Genomic DNA, 15,772 nt, shown 5'->3' with positions numbered 1-15,772 from the left:
GATCAATTAGTGCATGATAAATATCACGTTACAATCAGATAAATTAGAAAGATTTATTATCAGATTGAGACATCAATTGGACAAATATAAATCAAAGAAATATTCTCCTCATCTTCATTAGATAAAAGACAAATAAAGCCAGACAAGTTCTGCATTCCCTTTATATATATTGAATTTGGGTGGCGTATTGGATAAATAAAATTTTCCGAGAAGGCTCAGTTTGGTCCCAAAAAAAAAAAAAAAAAAAAAATCCAAAATCCTCATGCATTGCAATAAAATAATTCTAAATAAAAGAGACTAAAAATATAAAAATGATAGCGAAACAGAAAGATTGCATATTTGAATATAAAAATATCATACATGACGGAGCATTTAATTTTAATGGTTATATATGTCCACCTAAATTAAATGTTAGTATTTTATTGAATAACTATAAAAATTAAGCACTGTTTTTCTTAAAAGACTAATAAGATTGCTTCTAGTAAGATTCCTAAGCTCAACATGATCCTACATATCTTGACTCATTCGGCCAAAAGAATTACATTTATGTAGATAGATCATAGCTATGACTGACTTATTCAAACTGTCAAGCAGTAATAGATTAAATAAAAATATTAACCCATCCACTAAGTCTTCTACGCGCCTTGAAACATTAAACGTTTAAACCTTACAAATCTGAAGATCCGTCAAATGAGACTGATTCAAAGTCGTCTTCGATTAATTTCCATTTGTTTACTTCGTTGATAGTACTATTTATAGATGGGCTTCTCTAGCTTCACTTGTATCGCATCAATTACACGTACAATTAAACCAGTGATCAGCTCTAGCTTTTTTACTGTTAACCTCTCCAATGGAGTCTAACTCTAAGTTCTTGCGCTCCTCCTTCCTCCTCTTCCAACTCCTTGCTCTTCTCCTCCCAACGAGTCTAGCCCAGAACTCCAATGTATACCAAGAATACATCGGAGCTTTATTCAAGAACGTCAAGTTCACCGACGTGCCCATTAACCCTAACGTCGACTTCCGCTTCATCCTCGCCTTCGCCATAGACTACACCACTTCCACCTCTCCTCCCTCCCCCACCGAAGGCCAGTTCGGTATCTTCTGGGACAGCAACAACCTCTCCCCCGCTGACGTCGCTGCTATCAAACAAAACAATGGCAATGTCAAGGTAATTAATATAAGCTAAAAATATGGATTTGAATTAGTAAATAAATATAAGCTAATATTATTAGAAGAAGGACGGTTTTTAATCCTTGATAATATTCTGTCAGGTTGCTCTTAGCCTTGGTGGCTCCACTATAAGCGACAGCCCAGTTCTCTTCACCGCCTCATCCGTAGACAGTTGGGTTGGCAATGCGGTCTCCTCCCTCACAAGCATCATCCAGCAATACAATCTCGACGGCATCGACGTAAACTACGAGCAATTCCAATCCGATCCCGATACATTCGCGGAGTGCATTGGGCAACTCATCTCCACTCTAAAGAACAGCGGCGTGATATCGTACGCCTCGATAGCTCCCTTCGACAGCGCCGACGTGCAGAGCCATTACCAGACCCTGTGGAGCAAGTATGGCAGCGTGATAGATTTCGTCAACTTCCAGTTCTATGCGTATGATTCGAGCACGACGGTGTCGCAGTTCTTGGGCTACTACGACACGCAGAGCGCGAACTACAACGGGGGGAAGGTCTTGGCCGGCTTCACCACCGGCACGGATAGAGGGCTGACGCCGGCGAACGGCTTCTTCGACGCGTGCTCTTCGCTCAAGTCGCAGGGGAAGCTTCCCGGGATCTTCGCGTGGACGGCGGATGACTCGGCAGGCAATGGCTTTCAGTATGAGCAGCAAGCGCAGGATCTCTTGGCTAGCTAGTGGTGACTTAGATGATTAGAAGCGTTGCTCACTGATCGTTGTATGTGTTTTTTTTTTTCGTTTGTTAGCTGCCAATAATTAATGAGGATGGATATGTATGTCCTCAGACATTAGGATTTTAGTATTTACGCGTGTAAACCAAGAATAAGATGTGTCTAATTGCTGTTCAAGTACTCTTATCTTTAAGATCAGAAGATCGAATATATATATATATATATATATATATATATATATATATATATATGCGTGGCCAATAGATGACCTAATTAAATTTCAATTGTTTTTTAAGTTGTTTATTTTGTATGCCATTCCAATTCCAACCGGGCTCTAAAATCTAAATTTGGAGCTCGGTTCAGCTCCAATAAGGCTCTAAATCTAGCTCCAAATTTGGAGTTTGGAGCCCCACCATAAAAATGGAGCCCGGCTCCATTTGTCATTTCAACTTTTTGAAATACCAAAATTACCCAATAATTATTACATTTAATAATTTTAATTTCATTTGTATTCTTTATTAAATAATTTAGTTAATTAAACTGAGTATATAATTAGTTTTACTAATCGGTTTTTAACAAAAATAATACCATTGGAAAGGTCTCATCGAGACCTTTAAAATAAGTCTAATATTAAATTATTTTTGAGTTAATTTAAATTTTAAATTTTTTTATTTTTTATTTTTTATAAAAATGAGTCTAATAAATTATGTGTCCTAAAATATAATTACTCAAAATTATTTCCAATATAAATATTAAATATTAAAATATATTAGATATGAAATACATCAAATATGAAATACATTAAAAATGAAACCGGAACCAGAACCGGTGTCTACGGAACCGGTGGCTTAGATGACTTATTAGAATATTAAACATTTATTATTTTTATTATGTTTGGTTAATTTCTACTTATTTTATGTAATGTAATTTTAATATTTTTAGTTAATGACATGTAATGCTTATTTCGATGTTTATTTTGTATAATATAATTTCGATGCGTTTAATTAAAAAATTAATAATTTAAAATTACTTCTGAAACTAATAAATATTAGTCTTATTTTAAAGATCTCGATGAGAGTTTTTTAACCATATATTTTTTATTAAAAAATAATAACGCTAACATGACATATTAAGTAATTTAAAATAGCTAATATAATAATATATATTATATTATTATTTTAATATATATAAAGCCCGGTGCATTGGAGTGCACTGGGCTCTTGCTCCATTTTTAGCTCCAGAGCCACGTTTGGAGATGCTCTTAGTTCCATGGATTCTAGAAAGGGGGAGGAGAAAGATAGTAATTGAAAACTAGAGAAGAGAAAATTAAATAATACTTTTATGTTTTCTCACGGAGAGAATTTAAATCTGGAGGACTTTTCATTAACATGCATTTCTTAGATATGACAAGGATAAAATTTCTTTCCTTCAAAAAGTTTAGAAATTATTAGTGGAAAAAAAAAAGGAAGGAAAAGTTTTAAACTAGAGTAGTAGAAGATTAAGCAAGAATGAGTCAACTACTTGGAAGGCAAGTATTCATGACTGGTTCACATTGTTAGTCCCCACGTCATTAATAGGACTAATGATGGAGTTTTGTAACACTAGATCTCAAAGTTTTGACAGCTTAACTCCTCTATTAAAAGCCAGGCCCTACCCATTATAATTTTAAAAGTCGCCAGACCACGCTCGAATATATCTTTGTAAATTCGAATTAATAGTTGTTATATTCGAACGATTTTTTCTATGTTTCTATAAATTTAAACGGTTGCTGCATTTTAATGCTATAATTTTTGATAAAAATCTTCGATCTAAATTGTAAAAACACTTGTTTACATATTTATATTATATTGATAAATATATATATGTAATATTTTATATATATTTATCAGCTCAAAAATCTTTATAAATGATCGATCTAGTTCAGTTATAATTTTAATGAGTCCATTTTGAGCCACAATTTTATACTCAAAACCATTTCATGAGCCAATCTTATTAATGACCACCGAGAAAGTGGTCATTAAGTCCGGTTGACTCCAAGTCAATCCTAGGCTGGTTGACTCCAAGTCAAGCATTGGCCGACATTTTTCTTTCTCCTCAAGCCTTAGTTCTCCGTCCAATAATCTCCGTACTGTTTATATATGACATGGATATCGTGGATAAAAGAACGAAAATTTGAGGAATTTATCTACAGATCGAGCTAATCAAGACTAAAAGTTGTCTAAAACATAGAAGTCAAGGTTATGTTAGAAAAAATAAATCGTCTCAAACACTCGGTGGAATGGATACGCTAGCTAGTTCGAAATCCCCAACATTAGAATTGGATGGAAATTAAGATTCTAATTTTAGCAAATTCATTCTTTATTTTTCTCCTGAAATTTAAATAAAAAATAATATATTTTTTCTTTTTCCTGAATTATTTAATTGCATGCTTTTATGTTTTTAATCAAAGAAAAATTAAAAAGATTAGCATTAATAAGATAGTACTTAGTCGGTTAAAGAAAGCTATACTGCATAAAAGTTTTTGAGTTTGAATCTTAGTCATGGTAGTATTTAGTAGGATACCATTATGTTCTTAAATCTTAAAACAAATTTAGGTTGATCGGCCAAAGACATAAAAAGAAATTATTATATCTCACACAAATCATTCTAAGAGAAAAAAAAATCATATAATACACTTATTTAAAAAAAGAAGTCTTATGTCCAAGGCATACTTTTTTTTGGGCTATGAAGAATTAGACAGAATATGAACTCATTGCATTAGTATCAGGGATTCACAGAGAATATATCTTTTTTTAAATTGAAACTTTGAAGCCACCTTTAATAATATATATTATAAAAGTACAAGAGCTGATGCAGAATATAACATTAATTAACATATAAATTTAATTATCTTCCAGATTCAATGCTTAATGCAGCTTTCTTCTCCAAGCTATAATAGCCAGTAGTTTCGGTCTCATGATAATTTGATGACTCGCTGAGCAAGCTCTCCATCTCCTCAGGATTATGGCTTACCCAAGGGTGATGATGCTTTAACTTTCTTAACCTATCTAGCTCATCCACTACTTCTTTCATTGTTGGCCTCTCTTCTCCTCTATTGCTTAAGCATGCCTTTGCTAGTTCAGCAACTTCTTTAATCAACTGTAATTCTTCTTCGTTTGTAAGTTGATCATCGAGGAGTCCTTGAAGACGATCCTCCTTCATGGCCGACATGAAATTTATCGAGAGGCTTCTCTGTTCCTCGGGAGCTTCAAAGCAAAATGCTTTCCTACCAGTGATAAGTTCCAAGAGGACCACACCGAAGCTATATACATCACTTTTATTCGTCAACATGCTTGTTTGAACGTACTCAGGGTCAAGATAACCACAAGTTCCTTGCACCAATGTGACAAACTGGATTTCATCCATGGGAGCCAGCATCGAAGCTCCGAAATCTGACACCTTTGCTACGTAATTTTCATCCAAAAGAATGTTTGAGGGCTTGACATCTCCATGAATTATTGGTGGCGATGCTGATGAATGCAAGTAATCGAGTGCTTCTGCCGACTCATGAGCAATTCTTAGACGAGTTTGCAAAGAAGTATGGGATATACTAGTCTTATCATGAATAAGTTGAAACAAAGTACCATTAGGGACAAACTCGTAGACCAACATAGGGACTTCCACCTCCAAGCAACAACCGAGAAGCTTCACCACATTCCTGTGGTTGATCTGGGAGAGAATTAGCATCTCCTTTCCGAATTCCTTCCTTTGGCTCTCGTTGATTACCTTCGATGTTTTTATGGCTACTATCCGGTTGTCTTTCAGAGTGCCCTTGTAGACAGTGCCATAACCACCTTGGCCAAGGATTTTGTTGTCGTCAAAGTTGTTGGTTGCCTCTTCTAGCTCTTCCTTTGAGAATATCTTAAATGCCAAATGCTGCTTCGACCTCATCTCTTCATATAGCAACCACCCACCATGTTGTCGAAAATATTTCTCTTTGACCTGGTTTAGCTTTCTTCTTTCTCTTGAGAAGTTTATACCGAAGACAAGTAGGATTAGAACGACGAGACTGACACTGATCCCTGTAGAAAGATTGGATAAATTATTATAAGTTTTGATGATGATAGCAGCAGATGGAGGAGGGTAATGGCTCCGTGAGTGAACGTTTTTGCTTGGGATAACATTTCCCATTGAGAGAAGGATCACCGTGTTCCCCTATTGGGCATGAACATGAGAAATTCCCTGGTGTATTGTTGCAAATTCCAGAACATGGATTATTATCCTTATCGGCACACTCATTTATGTCTGCAATTAATAAAACGTAAAATTGAGATCACCAATTTAATTACATAATCAAAAAAGGAGAGGCCTGGAGAAAGAAAAAGGAAGAAGATTAGAACCTTGGCATCCTCCTCGTAGATAAGGATTCCCTTGATACCCATCGGAACAATTGCAGAGATAACCAGGGCCATTGGTTGAGTCGATGCACCTACTGTTCTCACTTACGCATGCATAGGAGGTCATGTTGAGCTTGGCTGTCTCGCATGTTTCATTACCAATGGCCCAATCAACCACCACTGGCACCTGCAGATAATACAACTCGCGCGTGGTGATGTAGCTGCTCTTGAACTCAAACAAATTGGCCTCCACCAGGACGGCGTAGCTACAGGAGCTAAAGTTGTACACGTTGGAACTGTTAAAGTTGGAGTCGAACCAAACACTGTAGTAGCTGATCCCCTTTGGAATGGCGGTCTGGCAGCAGCCGATGCCGGAGCACGACCCATCCGTTAGGCTCTCTCGACTCTTGCACATCGAGACACAGCCGGTCTGGTAGCTGCTGACCTTGGGGTCGATCCCGACGTACGCAAGCGTCTCGCAGCCGATGGTCGTGAACTTGTTGAGGACGTCGGAGAACCGGTACGGAGTGGCGGACAGATTGAACTTCCAGACATAGTATTCAACGTCCGTGGTGTTAACATAGCATTGGTGTGATACATGGCTGTTCATGCGAGCTTGGCCTGACGTCAATGATATACTGAGCACCTCGACGTTGAAGACGAAGGGCCTGTAGGTGCCATTGGTCGAGGTGCAATTAAGCTCAAAGCCTTCTCTGAAGCAGCCGGGCCCGATGCCGAAGGGAAAAGGGATTGGAACATCCCCGCACCTATCTTTGCAGCCAAGCTGTGCGATGGCGTGTGACTCCGCCGCCATCGATGGCAAAGTCATTAGCAGCAACTGCAGTGGTAGCCACATCCAAAGGATGCGATATTTGAGTAATCTCTTCATACTATCTCCTTTAGGTTCCATGATCGTTCGCTGCCTTGCACGAAATGTTCCTAATCTAGCTCCGTAGAAAATTTGCAGTATGTTTTTCTTTTTTTATGGAAAGCCCGTAGGCAGATAGTTACATTACAAGCTTGACTATATAATATTTGGAGGTCTTTGAAAGACTTTTCTCGTCTCCTGATTAAATACATGAGCAATAATTCAGCGTAGCGATCGGGGACTTGCCATCTCGGTCTAATACATCACGGTTATCTTGGACTGTGATGTTTACTACTACTACTACGAGTCTTTCTCCTTTCACATTGGGACTGAATTATTGCTTACGTATTTAATGACGGAACGAGAAAAGTCTTTCAAAAACTTCCAGATATTATATAATATATGGGCGTAATTTTCCTTTACCTAAACGAAAAAGAGCTTTATTTTCCATATTTATAGAAATATAGGGTGCTAAATGTAAATATCTTTAGTTTTGATGAATTTTTCATTCCTTATATTTATGTGAATTTTTATATCAAATAATATAGCAGAAATATGGGGCGCTAAACGCAAATTTTATTAATTCCAGTCATTTTTATTTAACACCCTATATTTATATGAACTGTTTATTTAAATAATATTATAGAAATACAGGGTGTTAAATATAAAGGTCTAAGTTTTGGTAAACTTTTCATTTAACACCCTATATTTATGTGAATTTTCAATTTAAATAATATTACAAAAATACAGGGAGTTAAATGTAAATGCATATAGTTTTGTTTAACTTTCATTAAACACCCCATGTATGTGAATTTTCATCCCAAATGATACTGCAGAAATATGGGGTGCTAAACGGAAATTTTATAAACCGATAACTTTTCATTTAGACCCTATTATGTGGATTTATTACTCAAATAGTATTGCAGAAATTCAGGGTGTTAATTGTAAATGTCTTTGATTTTGGTGATCTATTGGCTTGAACCGTTGAACGCCGTATGTCTATGTGAATTTTTGTCTCAAATAATATTACCAAAATATGGGGCGCTAAATGCAAATTGTAATAATTCTAGTAAACTTTTCTTTTAACACCCTACTTTAAAAAAATTTCAATTAAATAATATTACAAAGACACAGGGTAATAAATGTTTTGTCTATAGTTTTGGTAAACTTTTCATTTAACACCCCATTTTTATATGAAATTTTAGCCAAAATAATATTGCAGAAATATGGGGTGCTAAAAGAAAATTTTATTAGTTCCGGTAAACTTTTCATTTAACACCGTATATTTATGTGAATTTATTATTCAAATAATATTGCAGATATACAGGGTGTGAAAAGTAAATGTTTTTAATTTTTGGTGAAATTTTCATTTAAACACCCTATATTTATGTGAATTTTTAATTGAAATAATATTACAAAATTACAGGATGTTAATGCAATTGTCTATACTTTTGATGAGCTTTTCATTATACAGCCCATATTTATGTGAAATTTTGCCCCAAATAATATTGCAGAAATATGGGGTGCTAAATAATTTTTTTGTTAATTCCATCAATCTTTTTATTTAACACCCTATATTTATGTGTATTTATCATGAAAACAATATTCAGAAATATAGGGTGTTAAATGTAAATGTCTTTAATTTGTAGTGAACTTTTCATTTAACACCCTATATTTATCTGAATTTTTGTACCAAATAATATTGCCGAAACATGGGGCGCTAAATGCAAGTATTATTAATTCTGGTATACTTTTTATTTAATACCCTATATTTATGTGAATTTTCATTTCGAATAATATAAAATGCAGGGTGTTAAATGTAAATATCTATAATTTTTGGTGAACTTTTCATTTAACACCCCATCTTTATTTGAATTTACATCCCAAATAATATTGCACAAAGATGGGGTGCTAAACAAAAAATTTATTAATTCCTGTAAGCTTTTCATTTAACACCCTGTATTTATGTGAATTATGATTCAAATAATATTAAAGAAATACCGGGCGCTATATGTAAATTTATTTAGTTCTGTTCAACTTTTCATTTAACACCCTATATTATGTGAATTTTTGCCCCAAATAATATTGCCGAAATATGGGGTGCTAAATGCAATTTTTTTCATTTAACACCCTATATTATTTAATCTTTTATTCAAATAATATTACAGAAATACAGGGTGTTAAATGTAAATATTTGTAATTTTGTTGAACTTTTCATTTAACGCCGTATATTTATGTGAATTCCATTTTAAATGATATTGCAGAAATATGGGGTGCTAAATGCAAAATTTATTAATTCCGGTAAACTTTTTATTTAACACCCTGTATATATGTGAATTTTTTCATATATTATTACAGAAATACAGGGTGCTAAATGTAAATGTATTTAGGTTTTTGATGAACCTTTATTTATGTGTATAAATTGAGGTACCGCCTTATCAGCTGGTTACATGTAGTATATATTTTCTTGTTACGTACTCTATTTCTAATTAACATCTCTATTCGTCTCAATGATTAAATTCAACTTTGAGTATATTTTTTTTTTTGAGGAAATTGTATGATTTGTTGTTGATAGCATTCATACAGAGGCTAATAAGTGTTAATTGCGAGTTATATGCCAATGGAATTTGAAATTTTGCCCTTTTGTTACCGACTTATAAAGTCACCTCTTGCCCTCTTGGCTCTTGCCAAATGCCAATGAGGTAACTAACTCCAGGGCAAGCATATATATATATATATATAACCCATCAATCAAATGATTAATTTCTCTTAAAAATATAAATCATGAAAATGAAAATTTTTAATAGGCAATGAAATTGGAAAAAGAATAATTTTTCGGAATCGTCTAAGAAAAATGAGACTAAAAATATATATATTTCTAATAGCCAATTTTAAATCGTCTATTAGGGCTACGGAACTAAATTCAGTAATTACTGGCTCTGGCTCATGATCATACCAACCCAATTCAATCAGGATTTAAAATCCACAGTTTGGCTCAGCTCGGATTAACCAGGATTCAAAATCCAAATAACTCGCATTTATTCGGATCCATTTGGGCACTGGCAAAAGGGGTGTAAAGTCTTGTAAATAGGTGATTAATGGGGTCTGCAGCGTAAGAAAGGTCAACTTGTGTCGAAGTTACAAACGTTGAATGTTGGCCATTTTATTTAGGGCTGTTTGTATGAATGAGAACATAATTTTACCTGCATACAAAGTTGTGATGTGACCAAATAACAAAAAAAGATTTAGTATGAACTGATGATATAAAATTTTATTGGCTACATAGTTACAGCAAAGATTAACTTTGGGATTGGTGAATTATTCGACTATAAGAGTGCTCGTATAATCTCGCCTTAATTAATTAACATATCATCTGCCGTTCAGATTCTATAAATTTTATTGAATAAGAATAATATTTGTGTCCAAATATAAGACTATAATATATACTTACTATTTCTCTCAACAAACTCTGGAAAATAAAACTCCTACGCTAAGAGAAATTCTAAATATAACACAAACCCCCAAACGCAGTCACAAATGTGCTCTGCTCCAATGTAAGTATATTAGTCCTGTCTAATTATCAATGTGGGAATCAAGACTAGAGTCAACTCTTGCAATGAAGTTGCGATCTGGTAGTTAATTAGGTCTGCGATGTAAGCCATGCCATATTGCCATGCCTACTTCAAATTAAAACAGAATAAACATAACAAAATATGAGCACATTTAGCGACAATTAATGGTATAATTAATATAGGATTAGATAGTTACAACAGGAATTTGAATTTGATTTATCTGTTGGAGAGAGTCCATAGATTTCATGGGGAATGGTCACTATGATTAACGTATCATCTACCGTCTAGACTGTAATAGTCGGGATCATCATAGTTTGGTGATCCTTCGAGCAGGCACTTTGTTTCTTCTGGATTATGATGTGCCCAAGGGTGATGCTTGAGTTTTCTTAACCTATCAAGCTCCTCTGCTACTTCTTTCATTGTAGGCCTCTCTTCTCCTCTGATACTTAAGCATGCCATTGCTAGTTCAGCAACTTCTTTAATCAACTCTATCTCTTCCTCATTTACAATTTGATCGTTTAGAATTTCATGGAGTCGATTCTCCTTCATGGCCGAAATGAAGTTTGACGAGAGGCTTCTCTCTTCCTCAGGTGCTGTAAAGCAAAATGCCTTCTTGCCGGTGATCAGTTCCAACATAACCACACCAAAGCTATAGACATCGCTTTTATCCGTTAGCATGCTTAGTTTGGAGGTACTCTGGGTCTAGATAACCACAAGTCCCTTGCACCAGTGTGACGAACTGGGTTTCATCTATTGGAGCCAGCATCGAGGCTCCAAAATCTGACACCTTTGCCATGTAGTGTTCATCCAAGAGAATGTTAGAAGGCTTGACATCTCCATGAATTATTGCGGGGGATGCCGATGAATGTAAGTAAGCAAGAGCTTCTGCCGACTCATGAGCAATCCTTAGCCGAGTCTCCAACGAAACATGGGATATATTGTCCTTGCCATGGATAAGCTGAAACAAGGTACCATTAGGGACAAACTCATAGACCAACATGGGAACTTCCACCTCCAAGCAACAACCGAGAAGCTTGACCACATTCTTGTGATTGATCTGGGATAGAATTAGCATCTCCTTTCCGAATTCCTTTGTTTGGCTCTCGTTGATTACCTTGGATCTTTTTATGGCTACTACGCGATCATCTTTGAGAGTACCCTTATAAACAGTGCCATAACCTCCACGCCCAAGGATTGTTTTGTCATCGAAGTTGTTTGTTGCCTCTTCTAGCTCCTCCTTCGTAAATATCTTAAATGCCAAATGTTGCTTCGATCTTATCTCTTCGTATAACAACCACCCACCATGCTGCCTAAAATATTCCTCTTTGACTTGTATTAGCTTTCTTCTTTCTCTTGTAATGTATATGCCGAAAATAAATAGTACTAGAACTACGACACCGACACTAATGCCTGTTAGTAAATAAAATCAAATTGTAATGTTAAAATTAATTAATTATAGACAATCTAACTTCTAAAGATAGAGACAGATTAATTTCAAAAATGGTGGAGGATTTACTGTACCTATAGCCAGTATTAATGCTGCTTGAAAATTATTTTGGTCGGGAGAGCATGTCCCGTTGAGATAAGGATTGCCACGTTCACCTGGTGGGCAAGAACAAAAGAACCCCCCCCGGTCTATTGTCGCAGTTCCCAGAGCACGGGTTATTCTCCTTATCGGCACACTCGTTTATATCTACAACAAAGCATAAAATTACGATCACCAATTTAAATTACCACTAAAATTGGGAAAAAAATTAGCAAGCCAGGAAAGGTGAGAGATCAGAGAACCTTCGCATCCTCCAACTAGATAAGGATTCCCCTGATACCCCTTAGAACAATTGCAAAGATAACCAGGACCACTGAGGGAGTCCACGCACTCACTGTTGTCACTAACGCAAACGTAGGTGGTTGTGTCGAGCTTGGCAGTCTCGCATGTTCCATTCCCAAAAGCGAATTCAACCACCACTGGCACTTGTTTACCAAACAACTCCGTTGTGGTCACGTAGTTCGTGCTGAAGTTGAACCGATCAGACTCCACCAAGAATGCGTAGCTGCAAGGGCTAAAGTTCCAGACATCAGAACTGGTCAAATTATTCTCAAACCAGACCTCGTAGTAGTTAATTTCCTTGGGGATGGCGGTCTGGCAGCAGCCGATGCCGGAGCACGACTCATTTGTTAAGCTCTCGACGTTGTAGCAACCTGAGACGCACCCGATTCGGTATTTGTCGTTGACCTTGTTCTCGACTTTGATGTACGCCACCGTGTCGCAACCGATGGTTGTGAACTTGTTGAGGAGGTGGGAGAAACGATATTGGCCGTATGGTGTGTCAAGTCCAAACCACCCGTGAACCAATACGTAGGTACCATTGATATAGCACTGGCTTGATACAGGGTTGTTTATGCGACCTCGGCCTAACAACAGTGAGATATCGAGCACCTCGACGTCGTCGCTGAAGGGCCTGTAGGTGCCATTAATCATGGTGCAATTCAGCTCAAACCCATCCATGAAGCAGCCCGGACCGATGCCGAAGGGATAAGGGATTGGAACGTCGCCGCACGTATCGTTGCAGCCCGGACGTGCCATGGCGTACGACTCCGCCGTCGGTGGCAAAGTCATCAGCAGCAGCAGCTGCAGGGATAGCGAGGCCCCAAGGATGGATTCCTCCATGGGATGATTTCTTTTATGATCCATGGTAGTGTACTAGTTACTTGCAATTAAGATATTCCCTCCTCTTGCTATGTAGATATATTGTATTTGTAGGAGGTGAAAGGAGAAAGACAAGAAAAGTCGTGAACCATCACGATCCAAGTTGCAATCTTCGCATATATATATAGCAATAGAAGACTTGACCTACATATATATATGTAGGTCAAGTCTTCTATTGCTATACTGAATCGCTTAAGCATTTGATCGTCGTGCAGTTGAAGAATTTTAGTTGTCTTCCAACTATAATACAATTAATGTATGGGCGTCATTATTTAACAATGATATTAAGTATTCGTAGATGTATTATTTAAGGCTTTAGAGCATCTCCAAATATGGAGCCAGAGCAAGAGCCCGGTGCACTCCACCGGGCTCCATATATATATTATAATAATAATATAATATATATTATTATATTAGCTATTTTAAATTGCTTAATAGATCATCTTAGCGTTATTATTTTTTATTAAAAAATATATGGTTAGAAAACTCTCATCGAGATCTTTAAAATAAGATTAATATTCAATAGTTTTAGAAGTAATTTTAAATTACTAATTTTTTAATCAAACGCATCGAAATTATATTACACGAAATAAACATTGAAATAAGCATTACATGTCATTAACTAAAAATATCAAAATTACATTACCTAAAATAAGCATAAATTAACCAAATATAATAAAAGCAATAGATGTTTAATATTCTGGTAAGCCATCTCCGTAGCCATTCTCTTTCTTGACTGTGTTCACCTTCTTGCGATGAACCTTCGACTTGAAAATGAAAATGAATATTGCTTATGGAAGAGGCACGGGAATGAAGGAATATAAATTTTAATGTAATTTTTATTTGATGTATTTCATTTTTAATGTATTTCATGTTTGATGTATTTCATATCTAATGTATTTTAATTTTTAATATTTACATTGGGGATAATTTTGAGTAATTATATTTTATGATACATAATTTATTAGACTCAATTTTATAAATAATAAAAAAATTAAAAATTAAAATTAACTCAAAAATAATTTAATATTAGACTCCTTTTAAAGGTCTTGATGAGACAATGGTATTATTTTTATTAAAAATAATTAGTAAAACTAATTATATACTCAGTTTAATTAACTAAATTATTTAACAAATGATACAAATGAAATTAAAATTACTGAATATAACACTTATTAGATAATTTTGGTATTTTCAAAAAGTTGATATGACAAATGGAGCCCAGCTCCATTTTCATGGTGGGGCTCCAAATTTGGAGCCCCACTATTCATGGCTCCAAATTTGGAGCCCCATTTAGAGCTCGGTTGGAGCTCCACCGGGCTCCAAATTTAGAGTTTTGGAGCCCGGTTGGAGATGCACTTAAGCTAATCACTTTCCTAGATCTCTGCCATGGGTTGTTTCTGCTCCTCATCCTATCCGAAATTAGTGTCAAGAGACACAATGGAGATAAATAATCACATATGGAACTATCTCTAACTAATCTTATCTTACGTCCTTACCTACCCACCGTTTTATCACATGGCTAAGATCAAGTTTGGCCTTTGTCGTTACGCCCATTTTTAATTAACATCGGTCATCTCAATAGTTAAAGATTTAATTACACTTAGAACACCTCAACTATAGTCTAATATATAAAGATGCTCTTATTTATATTATGTGATAGTATTAACAAGAATATTAAATGACTATTTTACTTGTAACTTTTTTTCTTATCGATTTTTTAAAATAAAAGTAAAATAGTTACTAAAAGACCGTAATCATGTGACAGTCATACTTTTTTAATAAAATAATTTAATAGATAATTAATGAAAAAATATTTATAAAATTAATAGAAACAAAGGCAAGTCTAGTTTTACTCGGGCCCACCAGAGTTTTACTTAACTGCCATCATTTTTTTAAGAGAAAATGCAACCTGTTTATTAATCGTGTTGTGTTCGTGTTAAGGTAAAGTTGATCCGACCCGAATTTGACCCGACTCGAACTCGCTTAACTTGACCCGATTGCCACCCCTAAATAAAACTCTGATTGAATTTAAGCCAATTAACTATTATTATTAATTTTTGATAAATTATAACTTTTTAACTATAGAATAAATAAAGCCTTCCTTTTTCTTCACTATTTACAAACAGAACATGTTATTTGCTAAAAAAATTATCAAACAACACACTGAGTTATGTTCAATTTAACAAGCCCTTGACTTTGTGTAAAAAGTAAAATAATTTGTCCATTTCGAATAATATATTTATATTTTGTAAACTATCCTTATCTCACTTTTATTTCTATAACATGATTTTTGAGATTGATCAATAAGAATTTTAGATTCCTTGACCTTGGAAATCGGTGTTTTGGTTTATCCACATATGTTTTGGGATTTTAATTAACCTAATG

The 15,772-nt window shown here is 35.1% G+C and overlaps 2 protein-coding genes and 1 pseudogene across 2 annotated transcripts; 1 reads left to right on the top strand and 2 right to left on the bottom strand.

Annotated features, from left to right (window-relative positions):
* The first annotated feature begins 779 nt into the window (after positions 1–779).
* Positions 780–2,038, top strand: LOC140784593 (chitinase 2-like). Its single transcript, XM_073132085.1, has 2 exons — positions 780–1,168; positions 1,272–2,038. The coding sequence occupies exons 1-2, from the start codon at positions 851–853 to the stop codon at positions 1,866–1,868; spliced, it is 915 nt and encodes a 304-aa protein (XP_072988186.1). The 5' UTR covers positions 780–850; the 3' UTR covers positions 1,869–2,038.
* Positions 2,039–4,657: 2,619 nt separating this feature from the next.
* On the bottom strand, positions 4,658–7,215 carry LOC140784527 (putative wall-associated receptor kinase-like 16). The gene is made up of 3 exons (XM_073132002.1): positions 6,241–7,215; positions 5,985–6,145; positions 4,658–5,926 (listed from the first exon to the last, which is right to left on the bottom strand). The coding sequence occupies exons 1-3, from the start codon at positions 7,145–7,147 to the stop codon at positions 4,748–4,750; spliced, it is 2,247 nt and encodes a 748-aa protein (XP_072988103.1). The 5' UTR covers positions 7,148–7,215; the 3' UTR covers positions 4,658–4,747.
* Positions 7,216–10,827: 3,612 nt separating this feature from the next.
* LOC140784013 (putative wall-associated receptor kinase-like 16) lies at positions 10,828–13,345 on the bottom strand (annotated as a pseudogene).
* Positions 13,346–15,772: the final 2,427 nt, after the last annotated feature.

Source organism: Typha latifolia, chromosome 3 (assembly GCF_019914945.1).
Source record: "Typha latifolia isolate L0001 chromosome 3, TyphaL0001v2, whole genome shotgun sequence".
Classification (NCBI taxonomy): Eukaryota; Viridiplantae; Streptophyta; class Magnoliopsida; order Poales; family Typhaceae; genus Typha; species Typha latifolia.
This window is presented reverse-complemented; position numbering and strand designations above follow the sequence as displayed.

Coding starts and splice junctions, on each gene's coding strand:
- LOC140784593 (XM_073132085.1), top strand. CDS start 851: ATGGAGTCTAACTCTAAGTTCTTGCGCTCCTCCTTCCTCCTCTTCCAA. Junction 1,169..1,271: donor AAAACAATGGCAATGTCAAG/GTAATTAATATA, acceptor ATATTCTGTCAG/GTTGCTCTTAGCCTTGGTGG.
- LOC140784527 (XM_073132002.1), bottom strand. CDS start 7,147: ATGGAACCTAAAGGAGATAGTATGAAGAGATTACTCAAATATCGCATC. Junction 6,146..6,240: donor TCTACGAGGAGGATGCCAAG/GTTCTAATCTTC, acceptor TATTAATTGCAG/ACATAAATGAGTGTGCCGAT. Junction 5,927..5,984: donor GTTCACTCACGGAGCCATTA/CCCTCCTCCATC, acceptor TCCAATCTTTCT/ACAGGGATCAGTGTCAGTCT.